We start from the raw sequence: 18974 nt of genomic DNA, 5'->3' as shown, positions 1-18974 counted from the left end.
GGAGGTTGTGCTGAGAGTAGCTTAAGAGCACTAGATAACCAGAGGTGGGGAGTGTTTTGCCCCAATCAATACTTTTTTCAAAGGGAGACTCAGCCTTTGAAAAGGGCTTAAGGCATCATCACTGGCCATCAGAGAAATGCAAATCAAAACCACAATGAGATACCATCTCACACCAGTTAGAATGGCCATCATTAAAAAGTCAGGAAACAACAGGTGCTGGAGAGGATGTGGAGAAATAGGAACACTTTTACACTGTTGGTGGGACTGTAAACTAGTTCAACCATTGTGGAAGACAGTGTGGCGATTCCACAAGGATCTAGAACTAGAAATACCATTTGACCCAGCCATCCCATTACTGGGTATATACCCAAAGGATTATAAATCATGGTGCTATAAAGACTCATGCACACATATGTTTATTGTGGCACTACTCACAATAGCAAAGACTTGGAACCAACCCAAATGTCCAATAATGATAGACTGGATTAAGAAAATGTGGCACATATACACCATGGAATACTATGCAGCCATAAAAAAGGACGAGTTCATATCCTTTGTAGGGACATGGATGAAGCTGTAAATCATCATTCTCAGCAAACTATCACAGGGACAAAAAACCAAACACCGCATTTTCTCACTCATAGGTGGGAATTGAACAATGAGAACACTTGGACACAGGAAGGGAAACATCACACACCGGGGCCTGTTGTGGGGTGGGAGAGAGGGGAGGAATGGTGTTAGGAGATATACCTAATGCTAAATGACGAGTTATTGGGTGCAGCACACCAACATGGCACATGTATACATATGTAACAAACCTGCACGTTGTGCACATGTACCCTAGAACTTAAAGTATAATAATAAAAAAAAAAAAAAAGAAAAGGGCTGAAGGAGAGGATGGAGGCAGTAGAACCTCTCACCTGAAGTTGGTACTGTCCCCACAGTCTCCTGCAGAGTTTAGGGACATGTTGGGATTGATGGGAATTAGCCATTTTTTAATAGAACCCATTCTGTGGCTGAATGGCTGCCTCCTGAACTGTAGTCACTGACAGGAGGGATGGTAAGCCCTGATGATTGTTATTCAGATCTAGGAGTTTGCTATTGTATAAATGCTCCCCTAGAGCAGAGAGAATTTTGGTTTGTAAGGTCTTGCTAAAACCTGCCAGGACCACCTGCCTATATTCCCTCTTGGGAAGAATGAAGAATAGAGTTTTCCCTCTAGGGAAATGATTCTGTTCCTTCAAGGTATCCAAGCATGTTATGATGACAGCAAGTAGTCTTGTTGTTTCTACTGACTTGTGTGTATTAGATCTGAGATCCCCCTCAGTCTTGGTTTCTGTCCCATGATTCTACTGTGGGTAGAATCGTGGGAGTTCTGCCAGGATCACTGACTGGTACAAACTAAAGATACTTTAGAATTCTACAGAAGCTGGGATGCACAGGCTAATGCATTAAACATTGCAAAACTCTGTGATATAAGCAGGACTGTTTAGCTTCACATTTGAATTCTCTACTCTAAAATGCAGTGATTCCACTAGCAGAAATCTAGGACATTTATACTTTCCTAGATATTTCATACTCTTAAAAAATTCACACACACACACACACACACACACGTGCATGCACACACACACACAGAAAGATGGAGTATTTAAGAGAAAAGCAAGCAAACAACAGCAAAAAAAAAAAAGAATGTGGAAAGTAGGAGAGAATATCATTTTTCTCCTCTCTAGGCTTTCCTAGTCATGGTGTTGTTGCTCTGGTACATTTCCTTCGTTCACATTAAGAAAAAAAGTAGAAAGGAATGGGAAAGTAGGAAATGTTTTATTACTGAATAGAAGGCATTAGTTACTATAGAAATTATCTTTACATGACTTTTATTCTTAATCAGAAATCCTTCCATTAGGAATCATTGAAGGCTTGTGGCTGTTGGTTATTCAGAGTACATGAGAAAATCAGCCAGTGTTCACAGCCTTCACACCCTTCCATCGCGTCATGACAGGCAGACAAGGGAACCATGATCGATCGGCAGGTTGGTGCTTGTCAAGTGAAGCTAGGATGCTTTCCAGAGGAATTTAAATTGGGTCAGGGTTTTCTCACTTATTGCTTTCTCTTTGATACACTCCTAGAGTGTTGTAATTAGAGATATAGGAAAGAGAATTAGCCTGAAAAAATAAATACTCGTAGACAAACTCTACACATAGATGTGATGCATTCTAAAATTTTTTCTTGATATACAGACACACATTTATATGACATCCTTATCCCTTTCAGACATATACTAGAAAGGCAGAATTGCCCACTGAAGTTGTTCTAAAGAGGAATTTGCTGGAGGCTCCCTATAGAGTGTCACAACAGCCAGCTGCTTACATGGAAGGACTTCAGGGATTCCTTCCCTCAGTGAGAGCACCCAAGTCCTTAAAAATTCCTAAAGGACAAGATACTTTGAAACTGAGAAGCCATGACTCTTTTATGAAGACAGTCTTTTATGCTCTTAAACAAATTAGATAACTTGCTAAAGTTGGAAAATGCTGACATGTTTTAGATGTTACATATCAAAAATGGGGGAAATTTCCATTTTCCATCCTTGCCTGCTAGATAGGCTTTCCCTTGAATGAGAAGTCTATAAAATAATTTTGCTTTCTCATAGATAGGAAATGCTAAGAGATAGTTGTTTCTTTTTTCTGTGTCTATGTGTTTGGGGTGGGTAGGGGGATCTGTTAACTTCTCATTCTAAGCTTTGGGAGTTCTCATGCTGACATCACCCTATCAATGTGTCTTCTTAGTTTCTGGATTTACACCAGGCTGTGGACTAATAATGATACTACCTGCAGGATGGTGGTTGATTTCAAAAAGGGTTAGGATCGAAGCTTCAATATGCTCAGATTCTTTCGCTCAGAGTTGTTACCCAAAGTTCAGGGCTGCCAGAAAGGAAGAGCAAATGGAGTACTTAAGACAGAATAAGCTTCTGTCCTGTTTGTTTAACCTGCTGGACTTTCTTTTTTATAATTTTTATTTTATTTATTTATTTATTTATTTATTTATTTATTTATTTATTTTCTGAGATGGAGTCTCACTCTGTCGCCCAGGCTGGAGTGCAGTGGTGCGATCTCGTCTCACTGCAACCTCCACTTCCCGGGTTCAAGCAGTTCTGCCTCAGCCTCCTGAGTACCTGGGATTACAGGCACCTGCCACCCTGCCTAGCTAATTTTTTTGTACTTTTAGTAGAGATGGAGTTTTACCATATTGGCCAGGCTGGAACCTGCTGGACTTTCTTCACGCCTGTCCCAGTGGAGTCGGTGTTGAGACATAGCATTGCCCGTGGATAGCTCATGTGTACACTTCTGATCCACTAACTCATGCAGAAATACAGCCCTCAGATCTGGATATACCCTCCTGAGCCTCTTAATTCTTCCATGGCTTCAATTAAAAAACACTGACCCCTTTTCTGCCATCTGCTCATCTTCCCTTTTCTCTCCCCAACCCACTGTCCGTTCTTTTCTAATTATCTCCTGTAGAATTGTACACTAAATCTTAATTCTTGGAGTCATAGAAAAAAATAAACCCTGCAGATACTAGTTTCACTAAAGATGAATTGAATCTGTGGTCAGGAAATGTTGATTATGACTCTTCCCTGCTACGCAGTGTCTAAAATTCCACTGTCCAATCTACTCACCTTTAGTACCTGCAACTAAACCACAGTGCCTTTCAGGTTCACTTTATAAAGTGTGGCAAAAACACAATATCCACAGGAGCTGGCTTTAATCTTTTCTTGTGAGGAGGCAGTGACTCTGAAAGACCTCTGCTGATTTTCACACCCATCCATTTAATCAGTAATAATGCACCTTTGGAGAAGTAATAAAGTGGCATCTTAGTTTTCACACATGCAAAATGGGAATAGTAACTTATAACATAGTTTTGAGGTTTTATTCACTTAGAGTAGTAAAGTAAAGTTACTGTCCCAGTCTTGGTAAAGGGTGGATGTTAGTTTATGCATGTGCCTTTTTCCCTTGTTGGGTTTTATGCTTTGAGAAGAATACACATTTCCGGTTCCTCCTGTGGCTTCCCATAGTACAGGAAAGTGATGTGCAAATGGCAGTTAATATTTAGGAATAATATCATCTGATTAATATGAAACTCAGTAAATGAAGGTGATTGGTTGGCTGGCCCCAACAACTGTGGACTTGGCAATTGTATATCTTTCAGAACAGAAGTACCTGGGAGACGCCTGATGTCTATTGCAGGCATGAACAGTGATGTGTGATTAAAGTTAAGTGCTAGCAAGAGAATCCAAGATTTTTGTTTTATGCTGAGCTTGTGCTGTGATTTGATCCTAGTTAGAGTCAGGACAAGGGCAGCACAAATGAAAGGCAGAAGGAATTTATTGACTGAAGAGATGTAATCTATAGATTTATGGCAAGATGGATGCAACTTGATTTATGGAGGAAAACTGAACATGCCCCTCAATGGCATTAAGCTCCAAATAATAGGACTCCCAGAATCCTTCGTAAAGACTGCTAAGTTTCTATGCTCAAGTCTGGGCTGGTTGTCAAACAGTGTAAATCATGGCGACTCGTGCCATGTCTTGCTGAAAGATAAAATCAAAACAAGCAAAAATATAAGACAATAAATAAGCAGCATGCAGATGTTACATACAAGAATAGAGGTCATTCGAATTTTGTGGCAGTGAGAGCTCGTAGGTCATTGTGGTTTGATGCTCGTCAAGTGAAGTTTAGAGCTGTGTATGCATCTCTTTTCAAGGTGGCCCAAGAAGGAAGCTGAGCCCTTCTGTGGATTTTATTTGGCTAGTTAATGATATAGACATGGAGGTATGGAGGTATAAAGCACAGCAGAAGCCATCCTTTTTTTTTTTTTTTTTAAGCGCCCTGATCTTAACTATGTCAATGCCATGAGAATATAGCCTCTGACTGGCTGAATGATTTCTTCCCAAGGTAGCTAATCCGTAAAGAGTCTAGGAGTCTCTTTTAAAGGGAGGTTCTGGGTTATTTTAGGAAAAAAAAAAAACAAACTCAAAGCACTTCAAAATCCTTACCCAAAATTCTTGCCCAGCCCTGTACTTTGCTAAAATACTTAGTATTTTAGGTAAGGATTTTTAAGTGCTTTATTTGAGGGTTTTTTTTTTTTTTTTTTTTTTTTTTTTTTCATCTAAGATAACTCAGAACCTCTCTGTAGCTTTTTCTTGTGTCTCGAAACCACATGTTCATTGTGTTCTAGCCTCCTTGGCTGTGCTATTTAAGAGAGGTTGGTCTTCCTCCAACTATACCTTGAGGTGTGTAACTTTTTCATGAGAGAGATGTTACCTCTCATGCTCCCTAACTTGTCCTTCTCCCCTCACCTTGTGGGAAGAGTGGTGGGATATGCAGCTTTCACTCTGGGAATTGAATGTTCTCTGTGCTATCAAACTCTCATTTTTTTTACTTACTCCGAGGAATAAATGAATAACAATTTCTTAAAATGTTATTCATGCAAAACTGTTGGTTTTGTTAAAAGAAAAAGGAATTAAAGGAATCTGTTGATTGAATTTGGAATAGAAACAATGGAAGGTATGAGATCCACAAAAGGTAGACATAGCCTTTAGAAGTGATATATCATGGGGGCCAGAGATTGAAAATTTAGACTAAAAGGTGCAATCTGGTTCTCAGTCCTTCTTTATTAGGTCACTTTGTTTTTTAAAAATTGTGCATTAGTTTTTATCATTTAAAAATAGAGGGATTTCTGGTTTCTTAGACAAAATGGAAGGATCTGTTAACAGAGGGCTCATGATCTCTAATGCCGAGAGTCAATGGAAGCTGAATAGTAGTCAGGCATTTTAGAGCAGGCCCATTAACCCAAACACTCGCTGCAGTCTCATGGTTGACCCATTTGCCTCGATGTGTACCTGCTTGACTCCTGTTGATTTGCATTTGTGACTCTCTGGGCCCATGGCATGTAAAATACATCTGTGTTCTTATTACAGTCTCTGGCTGGGACTTTGAGGCCCTAGTCCCACAGTACACTTTTTTTAAACAGAATAACAATCATGGACCCATGTCTAGCCTGGGTGGAAAGTGAACTCCAAAGATATATTGTCTTTATGAGGCAGACTGATGTGTAAATCTCAGTGACATGATGCAGATAAATCTTGGAGCAGGAAGTTGTGAATGGTCAGGCGCCAAGGAGATGCCAAGGAGGTGATGTATTTTAACCGAATGTGGCGTAACAAGAATGTCAAAATCAACAGCAAAAAGAAAATGTGGATTTGTCTATATTTAGATCATTTCTGAGTCTCCATTTATTTTTACTGGTTTATTGATACCATAGGATTTATGCTACTTATTATTCCATTGAATTGTGTCTGACTTCTCCAACTCCTAGTTTGTAAACTCTTGGAAGACAGATTTCCTGCTTTTATTCTTTCCCATTCTCTTTTCTTTTCTACATCTCATCCTCTCACTTCACATAGAATAAAACACATCAAGATAATACATGCTTAGAGCGATGAGTACTTGAATAAAAGTTTTCATCTCTCACCCAGCTGCTTCTTTTCCTTTACTGGAAAAGAGTGGAATTCTGTGAAAATTCTTTTCTCTCTCTTTTTAGGATTTAGAACGAGGCAGCGCCATGTCCTCATGGAATCTACGGGGCCTGCAGGGCATTGCCCTCATTTGGTGGAGTCTGTTCCTTGTGAGGATCCAATGTGCTACCGATGGCTGGCAACAGAAGGGGTCTGTTTCCCTGATCATGGAAAATGTGGCCTGGGACATCGCATTCTGAAGGCCGTCTGCCAGAATGACCACGGTATGACCCAGTGACCCACTAGAGGTGTTAGGATGTTAAGTATCAGCCAAATAACACATGACCACCCTTCAATAGATCATTCTCATGAGGAAGAGAAGCACAGCCTTTCTTATCCTTGAATATTTATGTTTACATCAAGTGACACATTGCTGCAAAGTAAGATGCCATGACTTAATATGGGTCCACATACTCCATGACAGAACACTATTTGATTGTACTTAAATGCAATACAGCAAACCTAGAGATTTCTTAAGAGTTTTGAATTTGTCAAAAAAATAGAAAATAAATCTCTTGGATAGTGTTCAACTTATCAATATAAAACAAGTAAAAGCCAACGTATAACATGGCTTTATATATTATAAACAAATACCACCTTGTTAAGAATCCAGGACTGAAACGTCCTTCAAGTTAAAAAAACAAACAAAACTAAGTGGCTTTTTGTTTATATAACATTAGAGTTGAATCAGCTATAGACACGATACTAACATTTCCAAAGAACTGTTTTTAAATACAAGTTGTCAAGATTTACAAAACTATTAACAATGATGTCTTTCGTCCATCAGCAAGCACCTAGTAGGTTGTTTGAAATGAAAGATGATTCAGAAAACATGTAAGTCATGTGGAAATAAGAAAAGTGACATGTAAAACCTTGATCCTAAACTTGAACAAATTTCAGTGCCTTGGAAGAATATTGTGTATATTTATTAATCAGCTCTGCCATGAGAAGCCCCATTTATAATGCTCTTGATATGTGGGATGAAGTGTTTTGAACTTATGCAGCTAATAATCCATAGAACAGAAGGAAATCACAAAATAGATTCAGAATGGATAATAGCATCCACACAGGGTTGATATATATATTGCAAAGCTTTTCCTTCCTTTTTTCCTTTCTCTCTCTCCCTCCCTCTCTTCATCCTTTCTTCGTTTCTTCCTTTCTTCTTTCTTTTCAATCATTACCATAATTACACAGATACAGATTTTGTCAGGTGATATAATTGGTTACCTGTGTAAACCAGGTGATTGTTTAATTAAAGGGCAATAACAGATTGTATTAGCTACAGCAGAGAGTTAAAACTAATAGCAACTCCTGTAACTATTAACATATAAGTTTTGAATTGTGGTAACGTATGTGCAATTTAGTAACAGATCACTTTTGTATTGCTTTTGTTTGTGTGATATTGTGTTTTGTAATAAGATGTATTTTTTTGGTCTTTGTCCCTAGCTCCTTATCACAGAGCTCCTAAAACGCTGGTTATTTCCTGAGATACAGGGGTGCTAGGAGAATCTTTTGTTTTAATAGTTGGTCTTTAATCCTGATTCCTGACACAGCTCTTAAATCTCTTGGAATTGCCTGAGTGCAAGGCCTGCCTTATTCTAATGAAGTGATGCTTGGTGAGCTTCTGGATGGGGGATGATCACCAGAAAGATCAAACCATGATTAGAAGCTTTGGGATTTCAGTTCACCCACTGGAAAGAAGAGAGGGGCTGGAGATTGGGTTAATAATTGATCCTACTTACATAAACACCTCTGAACTATGAGGTACAGAGAGCTTCTGGGCTGCTGGAAACATGGCAGTGCTGAGAGGGTGGCAGATCCCAGCAAGGGGATGGAAGCCCCACACTCTGTCCCCTATACCTTGCCCTGTACATCTTTTCCTCATGAATCTCTCCTGGCTTTTCATGTATATTCTTTATAATATCCTTATGATAAACCAATACATGTAAAATGTTTCCCTGAGTTCTGTAATATGTCCTAGGAAATTATAGGACCTGAGGAAGGAGTTGTGGGAACCCCGATGTATAACCGTAGGTCAGAAGCACAGGCGACAGTCTGGGACTTGTGAAGGGCATCTGAAGTGAGGGCAGTCTTGCAGGACTGAGCCCATAACCTGTGGGATCTAATGCTAACTCCAAATAGATAGTGTTAGAGTTGAGTTAAATTTTAGGATGTCCAGGTGGTGTTCGAGAATTGTGTGGTTACAGAAGTGTTCTGTGTTGAGTTTGGAGTAAGAGGTGAAGTACGGAAGTTTAAAACGTGAGCTCTAGAGTTAGACAGGTTGCAGTTTCAACTCTGCTACTCACCTGCTAGGTGATCTTAGGAAACTTATTTAACTTGGAAGCATCCTCTCTTTCAGCTGCCAAGTGGGGTAATAAAACCTCCCTCTGACTCTTAAGACTGTGAGAGTTAAATTAGTTATATAACAATGATTAGTGAAGTGGCAATGATTTTTTGAATGGCATATAACCATTCAAAAAAGCCATGAACTTATTTTACGTATATTTTAAAGTACAATTATTATTCTACCTGGTCCCGAAGAATTGGTCAAAGAGCATTCCTTTAAGAAATGAAAATAATGAGGATTAGAATAACCATAACTAAGTCTTCCTCCCCAACTCCAGCTAAGGAAACAGGAAGATCATTGGTTTGGTTGGAACCCAGTGACAAATGACTCTCATGCTTTGTTATCTCACAGCAGATATTGGAGGGTTGTCATGATATCTCTGTCCACTTGTCTAGGAACTTCTTTCATAATTTATGCTGAGCCTTCTACAATCATCACCTTTACTGTTTTACAGCAGTTTTAGAGCTTTCTTGCTTATTCCTGTGAAATGACTAATTTTCAGCTTTTGACCTACATGCCAAACTTATGTGTGCAGAAGAGGGAATTAATATTTGTTCATATCAGCTCCGTGAAGTCTTTGTGGTTTTTAAATACCTGAATGACTCCCTCATTGTTTGTGGGGCAATGGCCGTGGTCATGGTTCTGGGAACATGCTTGGCCTTCCAGTGGCTGAAGCTGTCTTTTGTTCTGTGTGAAACTGAAAATGTGGTCTGGTTACACTTTTTGTGGTTCAGCTTCAGTGTGAATCTGGGTGATTGATGATAGAAGTTTGGCAGAGAAGTACTCCTGCTTGACTCCTGCTTGACTCCTACATATTATCAGGGTATTTCCATAACTACAGGAGTTGACAGAACTGTTGACATTAATTTAAATGCCTGGAGAAAGACAAGTTTGAGATATACAGTGTCCTTTGACTTCCTTTTGTTTTATTCTTTGTAACATTTGATATTTTCCTCCATCACTCTTGGTTTATTAATTGCTTCATAGACACTTTCTTTCAGAATTTATTTTGAATTTAACAGATGAGACCAAAAGAAATACTTTATTTTTGATTTTTTAAAAAACCACTCGCATTAGATCTACTCAAACTTGAGGCCTACTGTAATTTGTAAGGGTAACTTGGCTTGTTTACCATTTTTAGGCTTTTATATATGATCTCCTTCCAGATATCCTGCATATAGGTGTTTAGAAAGGAACATTCAACATCCCTGCCAAGTATCTACATCCCATTCAAATTGTGGAACCATGAGAATTCTACATAAGCTTGACCAAGATTCTGTAGGACTCTCAACAGTGTCTTGTTGGGTGTCCTTGTTAGCTGCTAGGAAGACATATTGCTCTTCCCCAGGAGTTTGTTTAGGCCGTTAGCTTACAAACTTCAAAAATATATAATCTATGTCACATCAAAACCAGGGAATATTTGGAAATAGCAATTTCTGATGTGCCTAAACTTTGTGGATTAGTTTAAGAATGTGGTCTACTTTGGGTTATCTTAGATTTGAGTAGTCATCTCTAATTCCTACAGCTATCTCTGCTTTGTTCCATTCTCTACTTTGATTTATTAGCAATACTATCAGTGCCACTGAAGCTCCTCTTTCTCCCTCAAGCCTGTAATTATAGCAAACAATATGTTAGTCAGTGATATTTATTTTCAGGAGGAAAATTGCTTAATAGATTGTATAAATGAGTGTTCTTATTTGGAATCTGATTTCCGAGTCTCTGATTGGTGGAATAGCTTTGATTTCTGTCCTCTGCACAACGTCTTATCAAATGTCAATAGACATTTACGGAGCATAGAATATGCATAGGTTATTCTTGTCTCATTGACAAGTATGTTTCCTCATTTCAAAGTAGCACTTGAAATGTAAATGGAGTGAGATTCAAAAATGCAAGCCCAACGTATTTCTCCCTTAGAATATCAAATTTACTCACTGCATTTTAAACATCGATTCTCAAACATATAACTGGTTTGTTATTGCCAGGTTTCACTGGTGATTAATCAAAGTTTACCACCAAGTGACATCTTCAAAAGCAAGTCTGGAAAAACCCTCATAATGCCAGGGCAGTGGACAGTGTTCCCAGTGGCTGGCAGGTGACTACTATGTATCATCTTTCATGTGTCCACAATGCAAAGTGGGCAGAAGGCTCCATGGGGTCATTGGATAAACACCTGCCTGCCTGCTGGAGCAGTCAGACCTGGAGCACTCACCACCCGCTTTGCCCCATAATTTGCCAAATAGGCTATCTTGAAAAAACAAAAAGTGTTTATATGTTTCAGCAAACATCTTCATTCAAGGATAATACAACACACAATCTGCACTTCTAGAAGGCAAATGCCCACACTAGTGAAGAGTGTAATAGAGCACAAAGAACAAAGTTCACATGTTGAGAGGCATGGAGTTAGAGTTCTGCAGTGTTGCCAAAAACACTCCCTTGCATACAAGGTTTTTTTTTATTTCCACAGTTGCACTATGCCTTTTCCATGCAAATATTTTTTCTCAAGTGGTGTATATATTTTCACAGCACTAGGAATGATTTTGCATCATTAGAGTAGCTTTGCTTTTTATTTCAAGGATATTTTTCTAGGAGTCTTTGCCTTAAATCATTAACTTTGAACACTCCAAGAATGTTACCTTTAATCTTGGCTAAAATGGCATGTACCTGTAAGCTCTAACACTGTAAGTACCTTTTTAAGGAGGACTTCAACTGGTGGAAATGTGTTAGAATAATCATTTACCTAAGTTGGATCAAATTTTTTAAAAATGTTTTTAAATCTATGATTGGAGTTGAAATTTTTGTTTTGTTTGTTTGTTTTATTTTTAGATCTCAAAAATGTTCTTTGGCTTACTTGTGAGAATAATGTCAGACTCCGTTCAAATAAAAACTGTTTTTTGGAATATTTTGCGATTCACCAGAATTCTAAGGAGAACTCCTTTTGTGTTGTCTTTATTTTTAAACCCTTCGGTTATGCTATATCTCGTGTTGTTAACAAATGCTGCTTTACTTCTGCTCTGTAGGTTTTTGCTTTTGCTTATAAGATGTTCTAAACGCTATATTAGTGCAATATTTATTTTCTTGTATTTTAGGATGAAAGAAGAATAGATTATTCATCAGATATTTCTTTTTCACATAAGTATATTCCTGCAGTGGATCAACCTATTAAAGAGATGCCACAGAATTCGAGCCACCCTGAGGATATGTAGGCTCTAAAATAAAGTTAAAATGTGGATTTTCTAAAAGTTTTGAGAAATGGCAACTTGGTTAAAATAAATATGCAGTTTATTAAGATGTGCATTTTGGAAGGAATAATAATAATCTGATATATCTTTTCTTTTTTAAGAAAGTAACTATCATTTTTTCTTATACTATCAATTTTTTATTTGTGTAGGAAAACTCCCACTTACCTTTATATAAGGACGGGAATCTTATCTTGCCAACATCTTGCCACCTGTTTGGAAGCATCAAAGAACGGGAGAATAAACATGGACATGCATTTGTATTAGCAATGCAAATTCAGAAAAATGGCCTTTTGGAATAGTCAGAAGTAATGGGTTGTAGCACACACTGTTGTTTCCTGCCCAGATCCCCTTGGCCATTTCCCATTTTTGTGGGTGTCAGCTTGAAATTCCAGCTGATATCACCTACATCTCTTTGCCTAAGAAATGTCTCTGTCCACTGCAGCCTTGCTAGGGAATTAGCAACCCCAGGGAGCAGTCTTCAACTATTGATTGAGAGTTGGTGATACACACCCAGCTTCTTTCTTCTCGGTTGGAATAGCCTGGAGGTGTATGTTTGAAGCTGTTTCCTTATTGATTACCTACTCTTTACCAGGCTCCTCCCTTTCGTGCCTCACTTCCCCACTCCGTGACTGGCTCCCTGGCATGGCTTCCCAAAAAGTACTTGTCTGGGAATCTTTGTCACAGTTTCATTATGACACAGCTCAAACTAAGACAAAGATGCTTGGAAAGATATTTAGTCAATCCATTCCTATAGGAGATACAAAATCCAATTCAAATCATATGATGTTGATGATAGTTTTTAAAGAATTACCTTTCAAAGCAGAAATGATATAGTATCTCATGAGAGATCATTCAATATTTTGAACAACCCTCAGTCTTTATTCATTATTTGCCGTTATTCAAAGAGCTTCAATATACTGCTTCTGTTCTCCCTATGAAAACATAAAATGTATTATTGAATTCCACTTATTTTCCAGTTAGGCAATCTGGGTAACATACATCATCATCTTGAGTCTTGTTTTTCAGCTATTGAGTCATGTGTGACTCTGGAGGAGGACTAGGTTACTCTTATTTTCATTTTGTAGTTGATTCCAGAATGTATTGGAATAGTTCTGAAAAAGAAAAAGATAAACAGACCTGTACTGGGTGTTAAGGTAATTACTTGTATAGGAAAACTGGGTCTGAAATGTTGGAGAGACATGGTGCTCTATCTTGTTTCTTCTAGATCAGTGGTTCTAAAACTAGTAGGCATCAGAATCCCCTGGTGGGCTTATAAAAACATGTTTCCAGCCCCTACCCCAGAGTTTCTGATTCAGTAGGGCTGGAATAGGGCTCAAGAACTTGTATTTCTGGCAAGTTCCCAGGTAATGCTGGTGTTGATCCGGGGACCAGACTTTGAAAAGCACAGTTGTAAGCCAAAGAAGGACAATGGGCAGCTTCATAATGTCAGCATATAACAGAGAAGTAAGCTAGACCATGTCTTACAAGGCATGTCTTACACTTAGTTAGAATCAAGAGTAGTATTGGTCCAGGCACAGTGGCTCACACCTGTAATGCTAGCACTTTGGGAGATCAAGGTGGGTGGATCATCTGATGTCAGGAGATTGAGACCATCCTGGACAATATGGTGAAACCCCATCTCTACTAAAAATATAAAAATTAGCTGGACACGGCGGCACATGCCTGTAATCCCAGCTATTCGGGAGGCTGAGACAGGAGAATCACTTGAACCTGGGAGGCGGAGGTTGCAGTGAGCCAAGATCGCACCATTGTACTGCAGCCCAGTGACAAAGCTAAACTCTGTCTCAAAAAAAAAAGTAGTAGTATTGGTCTTAATCTTCTTTCTTGTTTCCTGCTGCAGAAGTTATTCTTGAAATTCTTGAAATATTCCAGAAGCAAGCAGTGAGTAATTTTTTTTTTTTACTTATTTATTGTTACCTATGAATTACTAAATGATCAAATATTGGAAGGCAATAGTGTTCTCTTGCACGAACAGAAGACACGCAATATGTGAGATGAGTTATTTAGGTTTAGAGGAGAGAATTTTCATTTCAGCAAGCTGTCTTTTGCAGACCACCAACTGGTAGCAGTTTGGTGTCAGTGTCCTTACCTAAGGAAATGTGGTGATGACAAATACGTTGTATTAAATTTTGAAATGAATCTGACATTGCAGTTGAAAGTGTCAATAAGATCAGGCTGTGCTGTTCACGCTACAGGAATCAGACTGCAAGGGAGATTAAATTAGAAAGTTTCTGTAGCCAAGTTCCTCTTCCCTTTCATTTAGTTGTCTTGCAGTGAAATTAAAGATGAAACCCTAATAATGTTTGGCAGTGAGGGAATCCAAAAGAGAAAAATAGAGACTCATTCTAATCAGAGTTTCCCCATCCACGTTTGACGTGAAGGTGGGAGTAGATGTAAACTGGTGAATCAATTTAAATGCTAAAGAGAGAGGAACTGCAATGCAGATTTAAATATATTTACTGTATGTTGTCTCGATAAACAGGCATTGTATTTTGAATTACTTCCACTTTCCACCCTGCTGCATACGTAGACATTGCAAGATAGCTTTTGTCTTTTTTCTCCTTTAAAAAGGGGCCTAAATAAATGACTGTTCCCATCAGTACTCTACCAATATTTCACAATCAGACTAAATGTAATCTGTTTTTTCCAGACTTTAATATTTAAAAATAGCTTAGAGCAAATTGCTTCCTGAGTTGTGCCTGTGTCTCTCATAGGAGTGCTGTCTCCTTTTTCTATGTCTTCTGAAATTCTTATTAGGCAATCGACTTTCTGTTCCCATTCTATATGATTCAAGAAGCAAAATGAGTCATAGATTGTACTGATATTTCAAAATGTAGCTCATGTGATTAAATGGTCAACCCAACCTTTCAGTGAGAATTAATGTGAGATTGTCACCCTTGCTATCCTTTTCATCTTCCCCCCAGACATGTCCTAAGTTTTTCTATTCCCTATTGTATTCCACTGTAATACCAGTAACAGGGATTAGTTATAGCATTAGTCACAGGGACACAGTTTTGTTTTCACTTTCTGAAATGTATTTTAAAGTGGTATTTTGCTGTTTCATATGACCATTGGCTCATTACTCTTGACACATTTACCAGTTTTCCCTCTATGTAGACACAAAAAAAGCAATGAACATGGATAAAGCAATTCTCCATTATGACAGAGTAATTTACACTGGTGGTATGGCCAATATGACTAGATAAGCAAAAGTAATCAGAGGTTTACACATTCTGTACCTATTCAAATGTTTTCAGGAAATATAGTGAAAAAAAAAGCCCTTCTAGAAAGGCCCTTCCACCCCATGCAAAATCAATAATTTTTTTACTTAATCTTATTATCAAATATTTTTTGAATTCCTAAATTAATATATACATATACTTTAACTGATTCATGAATCAAGAATTCATAATGTGTAACCTTTTGTGCTCTGAAATTCCATAGCTCATAATCAGTGCTCCTTTACCTTTGTTACCTCTATGGTAATTTGCTTCTACAGTCACAATCATGTTGTTCCCATGCCTGAGATGCTTATCCTCCTCTTCTTCCTTTGGCTAATTCTTATTTATCCTTTAAAAACTTGAATTGGTGTCCTTCAAGAAGCATTTTCTTCACTCTCACTCCAACTATTTTATGCTGGTCTAGAATCTCAAGTGAATATTATGTTTGTCACCTGCCCAAGATTATTTGTCACAGCCATTAATGGTAATTTTATTTCCTTTATAGGTTATTGGTTCAGAAATGGGTAACGTTAAATTTATTTAGGTCAACAAGATATGAGAAGAGGGACTTGAACAAGGAAGGGTGTTGTTTTAATTGCTGCTGTGATCCATCTTATTATAACAGGATATGTAGCTTCAGGATAAAGGCATTACTGTGTACAGTAGGTCAGAGATGGAAAGATACTATGGGTCCTGGAAGAGATTATTGAGCCACTGAATCAACAGTGTGAGCACTGGCTGTTATGTGAGACAATATATTTCCTTACTGTTAAAGCTAGTTTCTATCAGAGTATGTAACAGTTGCTGCAGAAATCATTACAATTGATAGACTGCTCATCATTTGTGTTTTTATAACAGTTTGTGATTCGGTTATCAATGCCTTTACTGTATTATATTAAAATTATCTGTTTATTTCTCTGTTTCTGCCATTTGAATGAGCTTCTCAAGGGCACATACCTTGACTCATTTATCATTTTATTCTTGGCATGATACCAGAGTGTCTGGTATATTAAGGTACACTCAATATTTATAGAACTTGAAAGAGTAATTTCAATTGATCCACACAATAGCCCATTTGGGAATTGTTATTTTTTATTCCAAATTTACTGATGAGGAAATTGTAGGCAGAGATGTTGATAGTTTAAAGTCACTCAACTAGTAATTTCTGATACCAGAAGTTTGAACTATAGTTGCATGACTCCAAACCAGTGCTTGTTCTACTTTATGAATGTTGGTAAATGCATGTCACATGTACCAGCTACATTGACCCTGCCCTGTACCAGACTATGCGATAACTTTCAATAGTTAAGATGTTATTTTTTGGTAAAGTCCGACTTGGCCTGAGATTTATTCTCGATGCAGCACTAGAGGCACTTGTACCAACTCACTGGGCTAGGCTCATGAAACTTATTCCTAACCATACACTAAGCATATTGCCTTTTCTTTCCTTAGTGTGAGCTAAGAGCAAGAGAGATCACCTGTACAATGAAAACATAAAGCCCACACACATTTCCCTCTGGCACAAAGTGAATTTAAGTTAGATATATAGTGCATACTTATCTGGTTTTCCCAGCAACTGTAATTCTAATCTTGATCGTACTCAGACAGCTAAGCAGCATAGAATTTATTCATCAGAATGGATTGGGAGGAGAAAGAAGCAGAGTCTCTGAAAAAGGAGATATGTGAAATCACAAAGAAGATAGCAGACAGCTCTTTAGGGATAAACAGCTTTTCACTCCTTCATCGTAGAGATATTCCTTGAGGAGGGTGATAGCGGAGCTGCTAATAACACCATATTTAGAAGTTTGAGAAAGTTTAGTAAAAAGCAAGCAAAATTTGATACACCAAAGTGGTCTTTAATATTACATCAGAGTTCATTAAATATACTTAACTAAGGATTCATTGAGAAGGAGAGGTAGTTATTTCTGTGTTGTTCCAGAAGGCAAACAGGTAGAAATAAAAAGATGACAGATGTTGGCCTAACATGAGAATACATGTTCCATTTTAGCTGCCTAGCAATGGTGAGTAATGAGTTCAGTGTCACCAGAGGCATATTCACAGAGGCTGGGGCCAGCTCTTCGGGTTTCTGCAGGGGAATCTCCTCAGTATCCTGCAAGTGAGGGTAGCTCTGTGGACCATCTGCTGCCATTTTGGACAGCACAATTTCGTATTTTTCCTCGCTGTCCTGCAATTAATGATATGTAGCATCTCTGGCATTCCCCCATGGATTGGCAGTCATGTCCCCTCATCATCATGGCAAACAAAATGGACCACATTGTTTTTGTTGTCCCCATAAGGAGTGGTGGTATTGCTCCTGATAGAAAACCACAGGCAAGGAGATGTCTAGTTTTTCCCAAATTATCAAGATTATGTTTAATTACATAATTGATTTTAATTAACCAATTTTAATATTAAAATTTAAGTTAGAATGGATTAAGGAAATTACCAGCATATTTTGAATGCATTGTAATTAAAAGCTAAAATAAGATCAGGCTGCAAGTTTAAATTGGAAACTTCAGGTAAATAGAAAATTCACTTATCCAGAAGGGCCAGTCAGCATCCTTATTGATAAATAGGGTTTCTTTGTTTATAAGGCATCCCAGCAGGTGTAAGAGGATAATATGAAAGGGAAAATATGACTTCCTCTTTAGAGAAATACTAAGGCATATGGGCATTTGTTTATTGAGACAAGTAGGACCCTGTGCTTTAGGAACTTGGCAGGGAGCACAATCACAAAATCATTTCCATGCAATATTTATCACAGGCACAGCTGAGAGAAACAGTGTATGTCCAGATATTCTGAAATCCTTCCCTGAATTAATTCTGACTGGGGAGAGCTGTGTGCCTGGAGAGCATAATATTGACAACTTACAGAATTGTTTTTACAGAAATGTTCACAGCTGTGATGTCAGCTGCCTATAGTGTATGAAGTTATAAGACTCTTCACCATGAAACTCATTGTCATTTCTTCAAAAGGTATGAGATTTAGGGTCTTTACCTTGTATGTTTCTGCATCCTGTATGAGAATCCATAGGAGTAACACTGGTCAGTTCTAAATCAAACATACTCGCCCATCTCTTTGTGATAATATAGCCCCCAGTGTAGGTTGAGTGCACCCTGAAAATTATACTGATGACCGGATTCCCAGATTGTCTCCTTCCTGGACTCATTTTACGTCCTTCCTTTCTTTCATATCATTTGGGTGTCATTGTGTATACTGTGTATCACTCCTAATTTCTCCACTTACTAGGTGTGTGACTTTGAGAAAGTTACTGCTCTCTTTGGCATCTCAGTTTTGCTGTGAGAAATGGAAATTAGAATAGGACCTACATCATAAATTTGATATAGATGCTGATTTCATCTATGTCAAGTTCTTAAAACAGTTCCTGGCATGTGATTGCTGCTGCAGAAATGTCAGCTCTTATCATTATTATAATTATCTTTCATTTTGTATAAACAAACTTACTTAAATACTGTATAGAATGAATTGGTGGTATCAGTTAGTGGAAATGGCAACTGACTTTAGGCAATTGATTATCTCTCAGAGGCCTATTTTCCAGACTTATGGTTGT

The 18974-nt window shown here is 38.1% G+C and overlaps 1 protein-coding gene across 1 annotated transcript in view; it reads left to right on the top strand.

Annotated features, from left to right (window-relative positions):
• THSD7B (thrombospondin type 1 domain containing 7B) overlaps positions 1–18974 on the top strand; it is a 904397-nt gene that overhangs the window by 403100 nt on the left and 482323 nt on the right. Inside the window, exon 7 of the mRNA XM_030801337.1 lies at positions 6601–6798. Within this exon, the coding sequence (XP_030657197.1) occupies positions 6601–6798 (198 nt within the window). The remainder of the gene's footprint in view (positions 1–6600; positions 6799–18974) is intronic.

Source organism: Nomascus leucogenys, chromosome 20 (assembly GCF_006542625.1).
Source record: "Nomascus leucogenys isolate Asia chromosome 20, Asia_NLE_v1, whole genome shotgun sequence".
Lineage (NCBI taxonomy): Eukaryota > Metazoa > Chordata > Mammalia > Primates > Hylobatidae > Nomascus > Nomascus leucogenys.
Note: the sequence above shows the minus strand (reverse complement) of the source record. Positions and strands in the feature narration are given on the sequence as shown.